The 22,857-nt window shown below is 43.5% G+C and overlaps 2 protein-coding genes across 12 annotated transcripts in view; one reads left to right on the top strand and one right to left on the bottom strand.

The window, feature by feature from the left end:
• The window catches only part of heatr5b (HEAT repeat containing 5B), a 114,393-nt gene extending 97,780 nt beyond the window's left edge, over window positions 1-16,613 (bottom strand). For 5 of the 8 annotated variants that reach the window (XM_045702260.2, XM_082965722.1, XM_045702261.2 and 2 more), the window contains exons 1-8: window positions 16,502-16,612; window positions 15,767-15,988; window positions 15,348-15,559; window positions 10,364-10,472; window positions 8,732-8,881; window positions 8,368-8,539; window positions 3,123-3,280; window positions 2,607-2,729 (exon numbers count right to left, since the gene is read on the bottom strand). In XM_045702260.2, coding sequence (XP_045558216.1) covers window positions 2,607-2,729; window positions 3,123-3,280; window positions 8,368-8,539; window positions 8,732-8,881; window positions 10,364-10,472; window positions 15,348-15,559; window positions 15,767-15,892 — 1,050 coding nt within the window. In that variant the 5' untranslated portion in view covers window positions 15,893-15,988; window positions 16,502-16,612. Of the gene's footprint in view, window positions 1-2,606; window positions 2,730-3,122; window positions 3,281-8,367; window positions 8,540-8,731; window positions 8,882-10,363; window positions 10,473-15,347; window positions 15,560-15,766; window positions 15,989-16,501 lie in introns of all 8 variants that reach the window. The other 3 variants (XM_082965723.1, XM_082965720.1, XM_082965721.1) reach the window with 3 other exon arrangements.
• gpatch11 (G patch domain containing 11) lies at window positions 15,618-22,199 on the top strand. 4 transcript variants are annotated; one of them, XM_082965479.1, is made up of 8 exons: window positions 15,618-15,636; window positions 18,617-18,843; window positions 19,215-19,256; window positions 19,454-19,574; window positions 20,870-20,960; window positions 21,202-21,324; window positions 21,641-21,722; window positions 21,811-22,158. In XM_082965479.1, exons 2-8 carry the CDS (start codon window positions 18,642-18,644, stop codon window positions 21,867-21,869), a joined length of 720 nt encoding a protein of 239 aa, XP_082821605.1. In that variant the 5' UTR covers window positions 15,618-15,636; window positions 18,617-18,641; the 3' UTR covers window positions 21,870-22,158.
• The last annotated feature ends 658 nt before the right edge of the window (window positions 22,200-22,857 follow it).

The raw sequence follows: 22,857 nt of genomic DNA, 5'->3' as shown, positions 1-22,857 counted from the left end.
TCTTTTTATTGAAGACTCAGGATCTGTGCAATAACGTGACACTTCCTACTTCTTCCATAGGGTCTCAGAGCCCGGGAAAACGTTGAACGATATCGAGGCAGGCTCTGGCTGAAACACTTTATCGCTTTTGGCAAGTGGCCACTCAGAGTACTATGGGCTTAGGCGCGTGCCCGCTTCGACCGAATGCTTTGTTTTCCTTTGTCTGTTTATCTCAACGCAGATTCCCGGTCGGAATATTATCACTTTTTTATGAGAAAAATGGCATAAAAATTGATTTTAAACAGCGGTTGACATGCTTCGAAGTACGGTAATGGAATATTTAGAATTATTTTGTCACGAATTGCGCCATGCTCGTCACCCTTACTTAGCCTTTAGGATAGTGTCTAGAACGCACGAACAAAACGCCGCTGTTTGGACATAACGATGGATTATTTTGGACCAAATCAACATTTGTTATTGAAGTAGAAGTCCTGGGAGTGCATTCTGACGAAAACAACAAAGGTAAGAACATTTTTCTTATAGTAAATCTGACTTTGATGAGTGCTAAACCTGCTGGGTGTCTAAATAGCTAGCCCTGTGATGCCGGGCTATCTACTGAGAATATTGCAAAATGTGCTTTCACCGAAAATATATTTTAAAATCGGACATATCGAGTGCATAGAGGAGTTCTGTATCTATAATTCTTAAAATAATTGTTATGCTTTTTGTGAACGTTTATCGTGAGTAATTTAGTAAATTCACCGGCAGTGTTCGGTGGGAATGCTAGTCACATGCTAGTCACATGCTAATGTAAAAAGCTGGTTTTTGATATAAATATGAACTTGATTGAACAAAACATGCATGTATTGTATAACATAATGTCCTAGGGTTGTCATCTGATGAAGATCAAAGGTTAGTGCTACATTTAGCTGTGGTTTGGGTTTATGTGACATTATATGCTAGCTTGAAAAATGGGTGTCTGATTATTTCTGGCTCGGTACTCTGCTGACATAATCTAATGTTTTGCTTTCGTTGTAAAGCCTTTTTTAAATCGGACAGTGTGGTTAGATTAACGAGAGTCTTGTCTTTAAAATTGCGTAAAATAGTCATATGTTTGAGAAATTGAAGTAATAGCATTTCTAAGGATTTGAATAACGCGCCACAGGATTCAACTGGCTGTTGAGTAGGTGGGACGCAAGCGTCCCACCTAGCCCATAGAGGTTAATTAGTGGAATTTGTTTCCTTCTTAATGCATTTGAGCCAATCAGTTGTGTTGTGACAAGGTAGGGTTGGTATACAGAAGACAGCCTTATTTGATAAAAGACCAAGTCCATATTATGGCAAGAACAGCTCAAATAAGCAAAGAGAAACGACAGTCCATCAAACCATCAAGCGCTATGACGAAACTGGCTCTCATGAGGACCATCACAGGAAAGGAAGACCCAGCGTTACCTCTGCTGCAGAGGATAAGTTTATTAGAGTTACCAGCCTCAGAAATTGCAACCCAAATAAATGCTTCAGAGGTCAAGAAACAGACACATCTTAACATCAACTGTTCAGAGGAGACTGTGTGAATCAGGCCTTCATGGCTGAATTGCTGTAAAGAAGCCACTACTAAAGGACACCAACAAGAAGAAGAGACTTGCTTGGGCCAAGAAACACGAGCAATGCAGATTACTGGTGGAAATTTTTCCTTTGGTCTGGAGTCCAAATTTGAGATTTTTGGTTCCAATCGACGTGTCTTTGTGAGACGCAGAGTAGATGAACAGATGTGTGGTTCCCACCGTGAAGCATGGAGGAGGAGGTGTGAGGGTGCTTTTCTGGTTACACTGTCAGTGATTTATTTAGAATTCAAAGCACACTTAATGCTACCACAGCATTCTGCAGCAATACGCCATCCCATCTGGTTTGGGCTTAGTGGGACTATCTTTTGTTTTTCAACAGGACAATGACCCAACACAACTCCAGGCTGTGTAAGGACTATTTGACCAAGAAGGAGAGTGATGGAGTGCTCCATCAGATGACCTGGCCTCCACAATCCCCCGACCTCAACCCAACTGAGATGGTTTGGGATGAGTGGGGCGCAGAGTGAAGTAAAAGCAGCCAACAAGTGATCAGCATATGTGGGAACTCCTTCAAGACTGTTGGAAAAGCATTGCAGGTGAAGCTGGTTGAGAGAATGCCAAGAGTGCAAAGCTGTCATCAAGGCAAAGGGTTGCTACTAAAATATTAAATATATTTTGATTTGTTTAACACTTTTTTGGTTACTACATGATTCCATATGTGTTATTTCATAGTTTTGATGTCTTCACTGTTATTCTACAATGTAGAAAATAGTAAAAAATAAAAACCCCTTGAATGAGTAGGAGTGTCCAAACTTTTCACTGGTACTGTATGTATGGTACTGTATGTATGCATGTATGTATCATTCCCGACATTTGGATGGGAGCTATAATACAGTTATAATACCAATACAGTTATTGCTTATCTTGACTGCTTTCAATGGGGAAACATTGGCCTGTACCTCGCTTCTGTGATTTTCATTGAAAACTCCCATAGCATGGGTAGCATAACTATTGCTAACACAATGCTAACTTCCCTAGCATGGACAGCATAATGCTACTCACCGCCTCCACGTGTGTCTGGGTGGCCCGCGGGTGGCTGACCAGGTCCAGAACATGAGACAGGAACGTGGCAAAGGTCCGCTCCAGCCACTGGCCGCCCAGCGTGGTCACGAATACAACATATGCCTATTGGAGGAGAGAAGGAACATTACATGATTACATTATCACCTTATTATGAATGGTTATAACACCATCACCACCTTACTATGAATGTTATAACACCATCACCACCTTACTATGAATGTTATAACATCATTACACATGGCTTATTGTCACTGGTGCCGCGCACCATTGTCACTGGTACCACACACAACCATTATCACTGGTACCACACCAATCAGCGTGTTAGAGGGGATCAGTTTGAGCTGTCTGACTCGTCTTCATCACATAACGATTAGTTACTGGGGATGAAGGTGATTTGTAGATCTGTGATTCAACAGTCGGACAGCGATGTCGTCCATTTCAAACAAGCACATTATTATTCAACAACCTATCCAAACGGGAGGGACTTCTACGTACCTGTGTGACTCCCACCCGCACCTCTCTGCTGACAGAGCCCCCTCCCTTCAGCATCTCCCCCCCGCTCTTCAGGAAGCCAGACCCTCCTCTTAGGAAGCCTGTAGCCATCAGCTCCAACACCTCGTCTAGTGTGGCACGTTTCACGTTCTGACGCATCACTAGAGAAGACGGTAACATAGCACAGGTACAGAGGTCAGGGGGGGGGGGAAGTGTCAACCAATGACAGACAGACTTTTATTCAAATTGTCATGAAAATGCTTCTTGTCTCCTCCATTGCTCTGATCTGAAAAAACCTTGTAAAAGCCAGTATAATAATAATAATAATAATAATAATAATGACAATAATAATAATAACGACAATAATAACAATGACAATAATAACAATAATGATAACAATAATAATAATAACAATAGTAATAATAACAATAGTAATGATAATGATGATAATAATAATAATAATAGTAGTAATAATAATGACAATAATAATAATGATGAGGCCACTATACTGTTTTCACCTGTCAAGGAGTACAGATGAGACCTGGGCAGAAAATAGGTGGATTTTGTAGTTTATTTGAAAATGCCAACTTTTCAAATAATGGTGGTAGTTGAATATAGTTTATAAAGAGTTTAAAATAAAAGGCAACTTTTTTCTTTGACATTCAAATACAGATCTCGGAAAACCAAATAATATTTGAAGATATTTTGAATACCAAGTTATTTGAAAACAAAATATTTATATGATATTTCATGAAGAACCAAAAACTACAACAGTTAGCTGAATGAGTCTAAATATATATGAATGTTAAGCACAGGGTTTGGAGGGCTCTGGGATATGAATGTTAAGCACAGGGTTTGGAGGGCTCTGGGATATGAATGTTAAGCACAGGGTTTGGAGGGCTCTGGGATATGAATGTTAAGCACAGGGTTTGGAGGGCTCTGGGATATGAATGTTAAGCACAGGGTTTGGAGGGCTCTGGGATATGAATGTTAAGCACAGGGTTTGGAGGGCTCTGGGATATGAATGTTAAGCACAGGGTTTGGAGGGCTCTGGGATATGAATGTTAAGCACAGGGTTTGGAGGGCTCTGGGATATGAATGTTAAGCACAGGGTTTGGAGGGCTCTGGGATATGAATGTTAAGCACAGGGTTTGGAGGGCTCTGGGATATGAATGTTAAGCACAGGGTTTGGAGGGCTCTGGGATATGAATGTTAAGCACAGGGTTTGGAGGGCTCTGGGATATGAATGTTAAGCACATGGTTTGGAGGGCTCTGGGATATGAATGTTAAGCACAGGGTTTGGAGGGCTCTGGGATATGAATGTTAAGCACAGGGTTTGGAGGGCTCTGGGATATGAATGTTAAGCACAGGGTTTGGAGGGCTCTGGGATATGAATGTTAAGCACAGGGTTTGGAGGGCTCTGGGATATGAATGTTAAGCACATGGTTTGGAGGGCTCTGGGATATGAATGTTAAGCACAGGGTTTGGAGGGCTCTGGGATATGAATGTTAAGCACAGGGTTTGGAGGGCTCTGGGATATGAATGTTAAGCACAGGGTTTGGAGGGCTCTGGGATATGAATGTTAAGCACAGGGTTTGGAGGGCTCTGGGATATGAATGTTAAGCACAGGGTTTGGAGGGCTCTGGGATATGAATGTTAAGCACAGGGTTTGGAGGGCTCTGGGATATGAATGTTAAGCACAGGGTTTGGAGGGCTCTGGGATATGAATGTTAAGCACAGGGTTTGGAGGGCTCTGGGATATGAATGTTAAGCACAGGGTTTGGAGGGCTCTGGGATATGAATGTTAAGCACAGGGTTTGGAGGGCTCTGGGATATGAATGTTAAGCACATGGTTTGGAGGGCTCTGGGATATGAATGTTAAGCACAGGGTTTGGAGGGCTCTGGGATATGAATGTTAAGCACAGGGTTTGGAGGGCTCTGGGATATGAATGTTAAGCACAGGGTTTGGAGGGCTCTGGGATATGAATGTTAAGCACAGGGTTTGGAGGGCTCTGGGATATGAATGTTAAGCACAGGGTTTGGAGGGCTCTGGGATATGAATGTTAAGCACAGGGTTTGGAGGGCTCTGGGATATGAATGTTAAGCACAGGGTTTGGAGGGCTCTGGGATATGAATGTTAAGCACAGGGTTTGGAGGGCTCTGGGATATGAATGTTAATATAGTCTATAGCCTAGAATGAAAAACACGAGGAACAGGGAATCACCGCAGCATTAGGAAAGCACCACTTCTGCAGCTGCAAAATGACTAACACATATTTTAATAATGACTAAGACATATATTTTAATAATGACATATTTTAATAAGGACTGAGACATTTTAATAATGACTGAGACATATATTTTAATAATGACTAAGACATATATTTTAATAATGACATAAGGTAATCAGGTAACTCTTGACATCCAGTTCTTATACTTGTGTAGTAACTTTCATTATTACAATAACATTGTTGTTACATAGGACTCTGGAAATTGCTGTATAATTGCCTAATAATGGAGTTATTACATAAGTGGAATAAGGAACCGGCACTATTGCCTATGTACAGTAGCCACTATTGCCTATGTACATCAGTTCATTACTATGCAATTAAAATGCAATTACCAAAGTATTATGTAACACGATAACAAAATGTTGCTCCAAAAGTAATTACAGTTTTATTACACAAGCACAAGAACAGTTTAAATGTTAGGTGTTACTAAGAATGCTAACCGTAACAAAATATGGAGGAAAACCATGTTAGTTTGTATTCAGAGGAAACTATCCATTTTAAGACGTAAGAGCAGAGTTCCCCAACTGGCGGCCCGTTATAAAACATTTTTTTATTTATTTATAATAATTATTTCTTATTATTCATCGTTAAATGTACAGGGCATTCAGAAAACATACAGACCCCTTGACTTTTTCCACATTTTGTTACGTTACAGCCTTATTTTCAAATTGATTAAAATGTGTTGTTCCTCATCAATCTACACACAATACCCCATAATGACATCACAATACCCCATAATGACATCACAATACCCCATAATGAAAGACAAAAAAACTTTTTTTTTTTTTTATGTTTCAAAATAAAATAAAAAACTGAAATATCACATTTATACAAGTATTCAGACCCTTTACTCAGTACTTTGTTTGAAGCACCTCTGGCAGCGATTACAGCCTTGAGTCTTCTTGGGTATGACCCTACAAACTTGGCACATCTGTATTTGGGGAGTTTCTCTCATTCTTCTCTGCAGATCCTCTCAAGCTCTGTCAGGTTGGATGGGGAGCGTTGCTGCACAGCTATTTTCAGGTCACTCCAGAGATGTTAGACCGGGTTCAAGTCCGGGCTCTGGCTGGGCCACTCATGGACATTCAGAGACTTGTCCCAAAGCCACACCTGCGTTGTCTTGGCTGTGTGCTTAGGGTCGTTGTCCTGTTGGACGGTGAACCTTTGCCGCAGTCTGATGTCCTGTGCGCCATGGAGCAGGATTTCATCAAGGATCTCTCTGTACTTTGCGCCGTTCATCTTTCCCTTGAACCTGACTAGTCTCCCAGTCCCTGCCACTGAAAAACATCCCCACATCATGATGCTGCCACCACCATGCTTCACAGTAGGGCTTGTCCCAGGTTTTCTCCAACGTGACGTTTGGCATTCAGACCAAAAAGTTCAGCCTTGGTTTCATCAGACCAGAGAATCTTGTTTCTCATGGTCAGAGTCCTTTAGGTGCCTTTTGTCAAACTCCAAGCAGGCTGTCATGTGCCTTTTAATGAGGAGTGGCTTCCGTCTGGCCACTCTACCATAAAGGTCTGATTGGTGGAGTGCTGCAGAGATGGGAGAAACTTCCAGAAGGACAACCATCTAAACAGAGGAACTCTGTCAGATCAGGTTCTTGGTCACATCCCTGACCAAGGCCCTTCTCCCCCGATTGCTCAGTTTGGCTGGGTGGCCAACTCTAGGAAGAGTCTTGGTGGTTCCACACTTCTTGCATTTAAGAACGATGGAGGACACTATATTCTTGGGGAGCTTCAATGCTGCAGACATTTTTTTGGTACCCTTCCCCAGATCTGTGCATCGACAAAATCCTGTCTCAATCCTGTCTCGGAGCTCTGCGGACAATTCCTTCGACCTCATGGCTTGGTTTTTGCTCTGACATGCACTGTCAACTGTGGGACCTTATATTGACAGGTGTGGGCCTTTCCAAATCATGTCCAATCATTTGAATTTACAACAGGTGGACTCCAATCAAGTTGTAGAAACATCAAGGATGATCGATGGAAACAGGACGCACCCGAGCTCAATTTCGAATCTCATATCAAAAGGTACTGAATACTTATACCTTACAATTCTGTTTTTAATACATTTACAAAAATGTCTAAAAACCTGGTTTTGCGTTGTCATTATGGGGTATTGTGTGTAGATTGAGGTATAAAAACATTTTAAAATAAGGCTGTAACATAACAAAATGTAGAAAAAGGGGAGGGATTTGAATACTTTATCTGTACAAAATATCATTGGTTAATTGTTTTGATTATGTTCACCTGGGCAACGGACATTTACAGAATGTTTAGATATTATATTTCTATCGTCAACATTCCAGATACAGCCCTGACATTATTGGATTGGCTATCTTCAACTTATGGCAGGGATGTATCTGACAGTGCTGTTGGATCTCACCCCCCACACTGGGATCTGACCCCCCCCTCACACTGGGATCTCAAACCCCCCCCACCACCTCACACTGGGATCTGACCCCCCCCACCCACTGGGACCAATCAGAGAGCCCCTGGATATCATCAACGAGACCCATCAGAGAGCCCCTGGATATCATCAACGAGACCCATCAGAGAGCCCCTGGATATCATCAACGAGACCCATCAGAGAGCCCCTGGATATCATCAACGAGACCCATCAGAGAGCCCCTGGATATCATCAACGAGACCCATCAGAGAGCCCCTGGATATCATCAACGAGACCCATCAGAGAGCCCCTGGATATCATCAACGAGACCCATCAGAGAGCCCCTGGATATCATCAACGAGACCCATCAGAGAGCCCCTGGATATCATCAACGAGACCCATCAGAGAACCCCTGGATATCATCAACGAGACCCATCAGAGAATCCCTGGATTAATCCCACAGCAGATGAACACACTAACTGTTAGTGTCTCTGGATAAGAGTGTCTGCTAAATGACTAACATGTCAAACCTGAGAAAGGAAACCCCCGTTAGAGCATGGGCCTAACCTGCAGCTTGTTTGGGCATCAGGGCCGTGGCCATGACGGTTCCCAGTAGTTTAGATACGGCTACCCTCACTCCATAGTTAGACCCTTCCAGGGCCTTGAAGCACAGAGTAGCTACGTTCTCCAGCTCGGTGGTCCACATGAATACAGCCTCATTCTGCAGTTCTAGAAGACACTATAGACAGAGAGGACAGAGAGAGAGACAGAGACAGAGCGACCGAGTTAATAGTTAGATCCTTCCAGGGCCTTGAAGCACAGAGTAGATGCGTTCCCCAGCTATGTGGTCCTCCTCCTCCCTTCAACCGACGGTCATCGTCATATCTGAGCCCTTTCACAATTTATGGACTGTTGCACATTATTCACTCACCTTAGCCACAGCGCAGCGAACAGCCATGGAGCGGTCTGTGAGTAGGGAGCGAGCGTTCTTATAGATGTCTCTATGGCAAGAGGCTGCTGCTCCACCAAGACCATTCAACACCTTCTGTAGACTGAGTAGAATCTCACTACGACCCTGGGACTGGAGACAGAGGAGAGGGATGAGAGGAGAGGGGATGAGAGGAGGGGCGAGGAGGAGGGGGGCGATGAGAGGCATGAGGGGAGGGGGATGAGGGGAAATGGGGTGGTACATACAAGTCATTCTAAGCCTACCAAGTCAATCTAAGTCTATCCCACTACTGTTGCCATGATGAACTGTACATTGTTCTGAGCAACGATATAAACCTGACGTTCCTAGAATGTTTTATTTATTTAAACCTTTATTTAAAACAGGTCAGTCGGAATACCACGATAAGAAGCATTATGAGCTGCTAGAGGGCCCTCACCCCTGCTCTCTAAAACCTAGGGAGCCCTCACCCCTGCTCTCTAAAAACTAGGGAGCCCTCACCCCTGCTCTCTAAAACCTAGGGAGCCCTCACCCCTGCTCTCTAAAAACTAGGGAGTCCTCACCCCTGCTCTCTAAAAACTAGGGAGCCCTCACCCCTGCTCTCTAAAACCTAGGGAGCCCTCACCCCTGCTCTCTAAAAACTAGGGAGCCCTCACCCCTGCTCTCTAAAACCTAGGGAGTCCTCACCCCTGCTCTCTAAAACCTAGGGAGCCCTCACCCCTGCTCTCTAAAAACTAGGGAGCCCTCACCCCTGCTCTCTAAAACCTAGGGAGCCCTCACCCCTGCTCTCTAAAACCTAGGGAGCCCTCACCCCTGCTCTCTAAAAACTAGGGAGCCCTCACCCCTGCTCTCTAAAAACTAGGGAGCCCTCACCCCTGCTCTCTAAAACCTAGGGAGCCCTCACCCCTGCTCTCTAAAAACTAGGGAGTCCTCACCCCTGCTCTCTAAAACCTAGGGAGCCCTCACCCCTGCTCTCTAAAAACTAGGGAGCCCTCACCCCTGCTCTCTAAAACCTAGGGAGCCCTCACCCCTGCTCTCTAAAACCTAGGGAGCCCTCATTCCTGCTCTCTAAAACCTAGGGAGCCCTCACCCCTGCTCTCTAAAACCTAGGGAGCCCTCATTCCTGCTCTCTAAAAACTAGGGAGCCCTCACCCCTGCTCTCTAAAACCTAGGGAGCCCTCACCCCTGCTCTCTAAAACCTAGGGAGCCCTCACCCCTGCTCTCTAAAACCTAGGGAGCCCTCACCCCTGCTCTCTAAAACCTAGGGAGCCCTCACCCCTGCTCTCTAAAAACTAGGGAGCCCTCACCCCTGCTCTCTAAAAACTAGGGAGCCCTCACCCCTGCTCTCTAAAACCTAGGGAGCCCTCACCCCTGCTCTCTAAAACCTAGGGAGCCCTCACCCCTGCTCTCTAAAAACTAGGGAGCCCTCACCCCTGCTCTCTAAAACCTAGGGAGCCCTCACCCCTGCTCTCTAAAAACTAGGGAGCCCTCACCCCTGCTCTCTAAAACCTAGGGAGCCCTCACCCCTGCTCTCTAAAACCTAGGGAGCCCTCACCCCTGCTCTCTAAAAACTAGGGAGCCCTCACCCCTGCTCTCTAAAACCTAGGAAGCCCTTACCTCCGCAGTCTTCAGTGCTTTCAGCATGTTGGTGATGGTGTCCGGGAAGGAGCTTCCCAGCATCCGTCCCATCTTCTCATAGAAGGACCCAATACAGGCCACCGCAGCGCTGCAAAACAAACCACGATAAGCGTAAGAGAGCAGTTCATTACCACTCAATTATAGACTGGAAGCTATTCTTTACCCATTCACACCCAGTCTCAAGTAGGCATCCAGTCACAAGACAGCATCCAGTCACAAGACAGCATCCAGTCACAAGACAGCCAGTAGCTAGGTTTCCATCCAATTTGCGACATATTTTCATGTGAATATTATAAAATCATTGTCCAATTTTATGTGAACTCAAATCAGGTAAATCTCCTGGGACTGCATTATTACAAACACACTGCATGGACAGATGTTTCCTCCGAAAAAAAAAAGGCCATGATGGAAACACTGGAGCACCATTAACTCCTGCTATAGATCACAGATAATCCGCTGAGCTGTCTCTCTCAAACCTCGTCTTAATCCCGCTTTAAAAACCACAGAATATCACGGCGCATATCAACATCAACTACTAATTCTGATGTGATGTCAACAAAACAGGACGGACGTAGGCCTAGACGTTCATAACCTCACTTTCAGGCTACATACAAACAGATGATAGAGGGTTCAGAGATTTTAATTTAAAAAGAAATACTTGTGTATTTGATTTGATCAAGTCCATTGAATGACTAAAATGAAATCATGTCAACAGAGCCACTGTAAGCGTACAGCTACAGTATAATGACCTAGAGCCAACATGCATAGAATTACACGACATGACCAAAAGTATGTGGACACCTGCTCGTCCAACATCTCATTTCAAAATCATGGGCATTAATATGGAGTTGGTCCCCCCCTTTGCTACTATAACAGCCTCCACTCTTCTGGGAAGGCTTTCCACTAGATGTTGGAACATTACTGCTGTAACAGCCTCCACTTTTCTGGGAAGGCTTTCCACGAGATGTTAGAAGATTGCTGCGGGGGACTGATGTTGTGGTCATGATGCCTGGATCGCAGTCGGCTTTCCAATTCATCCCAAAGTTGTTTGATGGGGTTGAGGTCAGGGCTCTGTGCAGGCCAGTCAAGTTCTTCCACACCGATCTCGAGAAATCATTTCTGTATGGACGTCCCTTTGTGCACGGGGGCACTGTCATGCTGAAACAGGAAAGGGCCTTCCCCAAACGGTTAACACAAAGTTGGAAGCAAAGAATTGTCTATAATGTCATTGTATGCTGTAGCGATAAGATTTCCCTTCACTGGAGCTAAGGGGCCTGCACCATGAAAAACAGCCCCAGACCATTATTCCTCCTCCACCAAACTTTACAGTTGGCACTATGCATTTGGGCAGGTAGCGTTCTCCTGGCATCCACCAAACCCAGATTAGTCCATTGGACTGCCAGATGGTGAGCGTGATTCATCACTCCAGAGAACGCATTTCCACTGCTCCAGAGTGCAATGGCGGTGAGCTTTACACCACTCCAGCCAACGCTTGGCATTTGGCATGGTGATCTTAGGCTTGTGTACAGCAGCTCGGCCATGGAAACCCATTTCATAAAGCTCCCGACTAACAGTTATTGTGCTGATGTTGCTTCCAGAGGCAGTTTGGAACTCTGTAGTGACGGTTACAACTGAGGACAGATGATTTTTACACGCTACGTGCTTCAGTACTCGGCGGTCCCGCTCTGTGAGCTTGTGTGGCCTACCACTTTGCAGCTGAGCCGTTGTTGCTCCTAGACGTTTCCACTTCACACTAACAGCACCTACAGTTGACCGGGGCAGCTCTAGCAGGGCAGAAATGTGACGAACTGATTTGTTGGAAAGGTGGCATCCTATGACAGTGCCACGTTGAAAGTCACTGAGCTCTTCAGTAAGGCCATTCTACTGCCAACATTTGTCTATGGAGATTGCATGGCTGTGTGCTCGATTTTATACACGTGTCAGCAACGGGTGTAGCTGAAATAGCCGAATCCACTCACTTGAAGGGGTGTTCACATAATTTTCTTTGTATATAAAGTGCATTCGGAAAGTATTCAGACCCCTTGACTTTTTCAACATTTTGTTACGTTACAGCCTTGTTCTAAAATGGATTAAATACAAAAACATCCTTAGCAATCTACACACAATACCCCATAATGACAAAGTAAAAACAGATTAAGACATTTTGGCAAATGTAATAAAAATAAAACAGAAATACTTTATTTACATAAGTATTCAGACACTTTGCTATGAGACTTGAAATTGAGCTCAGGTGCATTCTGTTTCCATTGATCATCCTTGAGATGTTTCTACAACTTGATTGGAGTTCACTTGTGGTAAATTCAATTGATTGTACACGATTTGGAAAGGAACACACCTGTCTATATAAGGTCCCACAGTTGACAGTGCATGTCAGAGCAAAAACCAAGCCATGAGGTCAAAGGAATTATCCGTAGAGCTCAGAGACAGGATTGTGTCGAGGCACAGATCTGGGGAAGGGTACCAAAACATTTATGCAGCATTGAAGGTCCCCGAGAACACAGTGGCCTCCATCATTCTGAAATGGAAGAAGTTTGGACCACCAAGACTCTTCCTAGAGCTGGCTGCCCTGCCAACTGAGCAATCGGGGGAGAAGGGCCTTGGTCAGGGAGGTGACCAAGAACCCGATGGTCACTGACAGAGCTCCTCTGTTGAGATGGGAGAACAACCATCTCTGCAGCACTCCACCAATCAGGCCTTTATGGTAGAGTGGCCAGACAGAAGCCACTCCTCAGTAAAAGGCACATGACAGCCTGCTTGGAGTTTGCCAAAAGGCACCTAAAGGACTCTCAGACCATGAGACACAAGATTCTCTGGTCTGATGAAACCAAGATTGAACTCTTTGGCTTGAATGCCAAGCGTCACTGGAGGAAACCTGGCACCATCCCTACGGTGAAGCATGGTGGCAGCATCATGCTGTGGGGATGTTTTTCAACTGCGAGATATGGGAGACTAGTCAGGATCGAGGGAAAGATGAACGGCGCAAAGTACAGAGAGATCCTTGAAGAAAACCTGCTCCAGAGCACTCAGGACATCAGACTGGTACGAAGGTTCACTTTCCAAAAGGACAATGACCCTAAGCACTCAGCCAAGACAACGCAGGAGTGGCTTTGGGACAAGTCTCTGAATGTCCTTGAGTGGCCCAGCCAGAGCCTGGACTTGAACCCGATCTAACATCTCTGGAGAGACCTGAAAATAGCTGTGCAGTGATGCTCCCCATCCAACCTGACAGAGCTTGAAAGGATCTGCAGAGAAGAATGGGAGAAACTCCCCAAACAGGTTTGACAAGCTTGTAGGGTCATAGCCAAGAAGACTCGAGGCTGTAATCGCTGCCAAAGGTGCTTCAACAAAGTACTGAGTAAAAGGGTCTGAATACTTATGTAAATGTGATAGAGTTTTATTTGTAATACATTTGCAAAAATTACTAGAAACCTGTTTTTGATTTGTCATTATGGGGTATTGTGCTTTTTTTTTTAATGCATTTTAGAATAAGGCTGTAATGTAACAAAATGTGGAAAAAGTTAAGGAGTCTGAATACTTTCCGAATGCGCGCGCACATATATGTATACACACACACACACACACATATGTACATATAAATAATATATACATACATATATATACACACACATGTATGTGTGTATATACACTGCTCAAAAAAATAAAGGAAACACTAAAATAACACATCCTAGATCTGAATGAATGAAATAATCTTATTAAATTGCAGGAACTGCTGACACACTCCAGCCACATGAGGTCTAGCATTGTCTTGCATTAGGAGGAACCCAGGGCCAACCGCACCAGCATATGGTCTCACAAGGGGTCTGAGGATCTCATCTCGGAACCTAATGGCAGTCAGGCTACCTCTGGCGAGCACATGGAGGGCTGTGCGGCCCCCCCAAAGAAATGCCACCCCACACCATGACTGACCCACCGCCAAACCGGTCATGCTGGAGGATGTTGCAGGTAGCAGAACGTTCTCCATGGCATCTCCAGACTCTGTCACGTCTGTCACATGTGCTCAGTGTGAACTTGCTTTCATCTGTGAAGAGCACAGGGCGCCAGTGGCGAATTTGCCAATCTTGGTGTTCTCTGGCAAATGCCAAACGTCCTGCACGGTGTTGGGCAGTAAGCACAACCCCCACCTGTGGACGTCGGGCCCTCATACCACCCTCATCGAGTCTGTTTCTGATCGTTTGAGCAGACACATGCACATTTGTGGCCTGCTGGAGGTCATTTTGCAGGGCTCTGGCAGTGCTCCTCCTGCTCCTCCTTGCACAAAGGCGGAGGTAGCGGTCCTGCTGCTGGGTTGTTGCCCTCCTACGGCCTCCTCCACGTCTCCTGATGTACTGGCCTGTCTCCTGGTAGCGCCTCCATGCTCTGGACACTACGCTGACAGACACAGCAAACCTTGCCACAGCTCGCATTGATGTGCCATCCTGGATGAGCTGCACTACCTGAGCCACTTGTGTGGGTTGTAGACTCCGTCTCATGCTACCACTAGAGTGAAAGCACCGCCAGCATTCAAAAGTGACCAAAACATCAGCCAGGAAGCATAGGAACTGAGAAGTGGTCTGTGGTTACCACCTGCAGAACCACTCCTTTATTGGGGGTGTCTTGCTAATTGCCTATAATTTCCACCTGTTGTCTATTCCATTTGCACAACAGCATGTGAAATGTATTGTCAATCAGTGTTGCTTCCTAAGTGGACAGTTTGATTTCACAGAAGTGTGATTGACTTGGAGTTACATTGTGTTGTTTAAGTGTTCCCTTTATTTTTTTGAGCAGTATACATACATACATACATACATACATACATACATACATACATACATACATACATACATACTATAATTTTAATGTTGAGACCTACATCTAAATCCTATAATTATAATGCTGAGACCTACATCTAATGCATAAAGATATATCAAACTAAAAAGCTCACAGTTTGGTGGGGAGGTAGGTGGGCGTGTCATCCTTGCTCTTGATGATGTCGTTGCACTTGTCCAGCGTCTGGAAGACGGTGAAGGTGTCTCCTATGCTGTAGAGGGTAGCCAGGTTCTTAGCTAGCAATTTCCTGGTGGGAGGGCCAGGGGCACTGCTGATCAACCCTGTCAGCTGCTCAACCAACTTCTTCTGCTTCTCCTTCACATCCACCTGGCGGCGGGGACACAGACAGACAGACAGACAGACAGAGATTAACACTCAAAACACAGGCACGCAAACAACAAAACGTAGGTTGCAGATAGAGTCAATTGAATAACACTGACAGCACGTGTGTGTGTGTGTGTGTGTGTGTGTGTGTGTGTGGTGTAACACAGGTATGGACTAGCGTGAGAAAATTAGTCTATCTTGTCAACTCACCTTGTTTGCTGCCACTAGAACCTTGTCCAGGAAGCGGAGCCATTCGAAGATGAAGACGGGTCTCTTAGCCTCAGTGATCTGAGCTAGGGCTTCCTCGTTCAGAAGTAGACTGTGAGCCAACTCCATGGCGATAGTAACCTAGCTAGCGGTAGCTAATAGCCGATAACTCTTGGGTAAAAAGGTCCTCTCTTTCAGCTCACAGAGTCAATGACACAACCTCAACTATTGGAAATGTATCGGGGGGGGGGGGGGGGGGGGAGAGGATCTCAGTATATTCACAATGGTTTTATATCAGGCCCGATAAGAGACCAAAAGATAAACGTCAGAGCAGAGGATGTAACGTTAGCTAGCTACAAGCTAACGTTACAGAGTCCGATGTGGTCGCACCTGTCAACTATATTGGCTAGTAGTTAACTAACACAAATATTAACTTGGTAACGTTACAATGCTCATAGTACCGGTCCGTCGTGTAACCCAACTAATTTAAACTGATACCTAGCTAACGAACTACGTTCATAAAATTGTTGACTGACGTTACAATGATAGAAGAGGGTTAGGACCACAGCTAGCAAAACATTAGCATTTCAGGACACTTACCACAGTTTACTAGACGCAAATTAATGCCGAAAAAAGGCACGAACACAAGCATATATTTCAGAAAGTTAATCACAGACGTAAATATTGAATACGCTTTAAATTATACCAAATAATAAAAAAATTAAAAACTCGTCCTACCTGTTTGTCGCCAATATCATTTGACGTTAACTGTGTCGATGGCCAATAATGTTTATAAACCATGAACGGTGACAGGGGCGCTGTATTGAAGTCACCGCGCAGCCATCTTGGTACTCTTCATTTAAAAAATATTTTTTTTTTGAAAGCCATAGAAATGTATATATTAACGTATACATTGGTTTTTGACACGTTTATTATATTACAGACACCTTAATGCATAATTTAAAATTAAATGATGTCAGCTGAACAGAAAAATTAAATATAAATTACATAAAACATTTTCCTTAAAATATATATTTTTGAGAATACTAATGTTACTTTCCACACTAAAACAACATAAATACTTAAATACATGTAATTTTGTACTTGAAACATTTAATTAAAATACTGTAGAATTCCATTCATTCCTACGGAGGACTGTTCCTACTAGGGAGTACCAATATGGCCGACCGGTGGCTTCAAATCGACTCGGAGATAATCCGGCTTTTCGAGGTACCCGGACCTAGCATATGAATGCAGCAATAACGTCAGAAAACCATAGGTTATACACGTCATTGGTCAGTGGCACACAGTAGATTCTAAATTCTATTTGAACAAGGTTTGACCCTATTATGGAGAGATGCAACTGCTTAGATTATTTACCAACGATATAAATCATTTGAAACAAGTGTATGTAATTAAATCTTTTGGCCAAATTTCATATTCCTAAATGTAAATCATTAAAAAAAAAACACTCATTTTTCTTACCTTACCAAAATAAATTGAAGAATATTTTTAAGACAATTAAATACTGTACCAACAGTATATTTTAGGCTTTATGTAATACGTTAGCTCCGCCCCTGGCCCTGCCCATAGACAACTGTCCTTTGTATATTCTTTATGTATACTTGTGTACCTTTTTATATTGATTTATTGTTGTTAAAAAAAAAACATTTTTTATTATTGTTCAGGCGGGAAACTCATCAAAATGTCAGGACAACATTTTGGGGTAATATTGAATCTTATGATTTGATTAAAGGTATAATACTATATTAGTTCTGGATCTTCTGTACATTTCTATGTCGTATTTTCTCCCATAAATAGTATTTAGACGCGCAACATGTCAACGGAACCAATCAAATGTGCAGAGGTTGCAGGCGGAATCTTTTCGCGAACGGAAAAGGGTTGTCACTAGTTACCACAGCCACAAAGTCTGGTTCTGCATATAAAACATAACCAGAGAAAGTAAATAATCCTAGCTCCAGTGAAAACAGAGAAGTGTTTGCACTTTACGTTTGTGTCTAGCTATATCGTAAAAAATCATAAAAACAAAAATTTGCTTTTTGGTCTTAATTCAAGGTTAAGGTTAGGCATAAAGTCAGTAACTTGGTGTGTTTAAGGTTATGTTTGAAATCAAATTTTAAAAAGATTAATTGTAGAAATAGGCGGGGTTTAGCTGATTATGACATTGTGGATGTGGTAACTAACTAACGTTAGTGACGACCGAGAAAAGGTGAATGGCCAGCTGAAAAATAATAGTCCTACAATAGTTCACTTGTTTGGTTTTACAAGTCAATAATGGCTGAAGACGAAGATGATTACATGTCCGATGCCTTTCTCAGTCAAATGTGAGTTTTTCTTCTTCAGTTTCCGTACGGTGAGCAAATAAATTGTGACTAACGATTACATCAGTGTGTGGATTTGTGATAATGGGTACCATTAGCTAGCTAGCTAGTTACTGTAACAGTAGTTAACGTAGCTAATTAGCTAGCTACACAGATGAATAGGAGCCACGTTCGGTTGCCAAACGTTGCATATAGAAATGCAATGAATAAAGACGACATAATACCTTGGTCTCTTGCTTGGTCTACTTGTTTGAGAGGCAGATTTGGCTAACTAGTCAAAGGCATGCTGATTCATTTTAGTAGTAGTAGGAGTAGTAATTGGCTGGATCAAAAGCCTGCACGTCGGGTCTCAGGTGACTGTCTCACCTCATATTTTGTTACACATTCCACAGAAGAATATTAAAAATATATACTTTAGTGTCTATTGTCTGGTTATTACATGTGTGTTCCGTTTTATAGCTAAGTTCTCCATTTATATGCAAGGTTCTCTCTGTGTCCATCTCCCTGGCAGACCAGATGTGAAGCCCGGTATCCCGATGGTGAAGCGTGTGAAGGAGGCCCTGAGGAAAGAGGTTCTTCACAAGGAGAAGAACGTTAAGAACCGCCAGAAGACTATTAAAGAGTTAGAGCAGGAGAGTAGAGAGACGGCACAGCACAGCACCATTAGCAACGAGAACAAGGGCTTTGCTCTGCTGCAGAAGATGGGCTACAAAGCTGGACAAGGCCTGGGGAAGCAGGGTTGGTCCTCTCCAGTTCAACTCAGAATGAATCATATTACTTCTTAACTGAATCAGTTCAATTCAGAAATAAATGCCTGACTTTATTGTATTGAACTAAGAGTTAGGCCAGACATCACAATAACTAAGCCAGTCAGGTCTCTTTAGTGATGGAGTTAGTATTGTAGCAAAGTCAGGGAGTAGTCCAGACTGGGGCTTGAACCCAGCACTTTGATACTGTCAACCCAACACCTTAGCAGTTCCGCTAAGAGATGTGAACCCTTGACGAGGTCGCTGTTTTGGAAAAAAGTTGTTACAATATGATGATCAGACCTGACATCACATGGTAGATTTTCTTCAAGCATTGATTCCTGTCTTTATTCCCTCTTGCAGGGGCGGGAAGAGTGGAACCTATCCCACTAAATATCAAAACAGGTGAGAATTCATTTTCATATCCAAGACAAAAAGTAAAGTAAATACGAACCTACACATTGACAGTGTGTGCATCAACATGACCTTTCTGAAGAGATGTAGCCTACCTAATGCAATTAACACATTACCTCTAACATAACCTTCTGTTATTGCAATGGTTGTAAACCTACTGCATCATCCTGTGGTTATGTATCACTCAGACAGAGGTGGCATCGGGATGGAGGGAGTGAAGAAGAGGAAAGCGGAGGAAGAACTTGAACATTACCGTCAGAAAGCCCGGGCCAAACAACAGAATGAGAAACAGTCCCTGGAGGACTTCAGGTAAAGACCTAGTCCCAGATGGCACTCTATTCCCTATTGCCTCTGGTCTAATGGCACCCTATTCCCTATTGCCTCTGGTCTAATGGCACTCTATTCCCTATTGCCTCTGGTCTAATGGCACCCTATTCCCTATTGGCTCTGGTCTAATGGCACCCTATACCCTATTGCCTCTGGTCTAATGGCACCCTATACCCTATTGGCTCTGGTCTAATGGCACTCTATTCCCTATTGCCTCTGGTCTAATGGCACCCTATACCCTATTGCCTCTGGTCTAATGGCACCCTATACCCTATTGGCTCTGGCCTAATGGCACCCTATACCCTATTGCCTCTGGTCTAATGGCACCCTATACACTATTGGCTCTGGTCTAATGGCACCCTATACCCTATTGCCTCTGGTCTAATGGCACCCTATACCCTATTGGCTCTGGTCTAATGGCACCCTATACCCTATTGGCTCTGGTCTAATGGCACCATATACCCTATTGCCTCTGGTCTAATGGCACCCTATAGCCTATTGGCTCTGGTCTAATGGCACCCTATTCCCTATTGGCTCTGGTCTAATGGCACCCTATACCCTATTGGCTCTGGTCTAATGGCACCCTATACCCTATTGGCTCTGATCTAATGGCACCATATACCCTATTGCCTCTGGTCTAATGGCACCCTATACCCTATTGGCTCTGGTCTAATGGCACCCTATTCCCTATTGGCTCTGGTCTAATGGCACCCTATATCCTATTGGCTCTGGTCTAATGGCACCCTATACTCTATTGGCTCTGGTGTAATGGCACCCTATTCCCTATTGGCTCTGGTCTAATGGCACCCTATTCCCTATTGGCTCTGGTCTAATGGCACCCTATACCCTATTGCCTCTGGTCTAATGGCACCCTATACCCTATTGGCTCTGGTCTAATGGCACCCTATTCCCTATTGGCTCTGGTCTAATGGCACCCTATACCCTATTGCCTCTGGTCTAATGGCACCCTATACCCTATTGCCTCTGGTCTAATGGCACCCTATACCCTATTGCCTCTGGTCTAATGGCACCCTATACCCTATTGGCTCTGGTCTAATGGCACCAGTCAGGTGCTGGTCAAATGTGTTCTAATGCTGTGTACATGTGTTCTAATGCTGTGTACATGTGTTCTAATGCTGTGTACATGTGTTCTAATGCTGTGTACATGTGTTCTAATGCTGTGTACATGTGTTCTAATGCTGTGTACATGTGTTCTAATGCTGTGTACATGTGTTCTAATGCTGTGTGTGTGTGTGTGTGCGCGTGTTCTACATCAGAGTGAGGATGAGGACAGAGAGGGAAGAGCAAAAGATTGAGGGGGACCTCAGGAGGAGTCAGAAAGCCTGTGAGCAGCTGGACAGTCAGAAGGTTAGACACACACACACACACACACACAAACACACACATACACAGCCTTTTATCTGCAAAAAGTTTATTTGGTGGAAACACACCTCTGGTGGAAAATGTGTGGATTTTACAATATTTGCCTGAAAATCTGTTGCCAATTGCATTGAAACCTAGCTAGTCACGAACTCTATTGACAAGAAGAAGACAAGGCCTTTTATGTTTAACTCTGACTATACTGAATATTCTCCTTTTTAAACTCCAGGGTGTCCCGGTGCCCAGAGAAGACTGGTACTGGCCTAAACTGGTTGTTGAGGAAGAGGAAGACAAGGTGGTTGAGGAGGAGGAGGAGGAGAAAGAAGACAAGGTGGAGGAGGATGAGTTAACTGTTAGTACATTTCATTTGAATATGATAGAAGCTCAGGAAAGAGACTAAAGATATGGCCAGTTAAAGAATAGACGTTATAATGGCATGAAACACTAGGGTTGAATTAAGAATAGATGTTATAATGGCATGAAACACTAGGGTTGAATTAAGAATAGACGTTATAATGGCATGAAACACTAGGGTTGAATTAAGAATAGACGTTATAATGGCATGAAACACTAGGGTTGAGTTAAGAATAGACGAAAGAATAAATTGAATTAAGATTATTATTTTGAAGTTCCTCCTGTGACAACCCTGTTTTCATGATCTTTTCTAGTCACTGGACAAGCTACAAATTCTGACGTCATATTTAAGAGGGGTCCATTTTTACTGCATATGGTGTGGGACCGCTTACAATGGTAAGAATGAATCCTACTCACTTAAATAAAACATCCCTGGCCATTATAAAGACATTAAATACAACTTTACACTGTTTGTGACCTACAGATGAGGAGGATCTGTGTTCGAATTGTCCTGGAGACGCAGCTGCAGATCACGATGACTGACCACTGCGGAATAATCTACAGAAGAGACAGGAGGCACCGGCCAGTTTGGATTCATTTAACGTACGGGGATTATAAATGGGATCAGAGGCCGTATGTATGAAGCGTTTCTGTAGGAGTACTGATTTGGATTTTTCCTCTTTAGATCACAATGAATAAGGTTACATGAAGGGGGGGGTTTTGACCTATAAAGTGTGAATTTGTATTATTTATAATGTAGACAGGAAATTGTATGCATTTTCTTCTTGAACATGTTGTTTTTGATTAATAAATTAAAACACTTTTTTTTATATATATGATTCAGAAACCATGAATTAAAATGATATTTAGATTATAACCTGGAATGTGTTAATTGTACATTTGACAGGCAAACTTGATATTTGCATAGGGTTCATTCATCCATGTCATCCACAGACCACGAAGTCGACATGTTTGCCTCCTTATCGAACACGTTATATTCAATAGGATGCAACATTTATTAGCAAATGCAGATATAATTTTTGGAGCTGTTTAAAAAAATATATGTACTTTGGCACTTTCACCAATTTATTGGCATGTAAACATACTTTTTTTTCTTATTCGTTTAACCTAACACTTCTCAGATACATATTACTAACTGAATTTCGTTTAGTTTTATTTTGGGGAATATAATTCTTTGTAGCCAACACACAGGCGTCAGCCCAGTAGCCATATTGACTGATGACGTAGGGTTCGGGAAATCGAAACCAAAGATTATGGATATACTGACAAGATATGCGTCTCTCCTTCCTAACAATGGGCGTTGTTGTCCACAACGCGGACCGGCGGACTGTCTAGCTCCCCCGCCTTATCCTTTCTTTGGATTTTTAACGTCAACCGCCTGTATTTAATAGAGAGAGACGCTATGCCACTATCCTCAATTCCTGAATATGCATAGCCGTCTCGAAACAAATTCCGATATAGTGGGGGGGGGGGGTTCAAAATTGCCGTGATGTCACGTCCCCACTTAAAT

Source organism: Salmo salar, chromosome 19, assembly GCF_965601325.2.
Source record: "Salmo salar chromosome 19, fSalSal1, whole genome shotgun sequence".
NCBI classification, from domain to species: Eukaryota; Metazoa; Chordata; class Actinopteri; order Salmoniformes; family Salmonidae; genus Salmo; species Salmo salar.
Note: the sequence above shows the minus strand (reverse complement) of the source record. Positions and strands in the feature narration are given on the sequence as shown.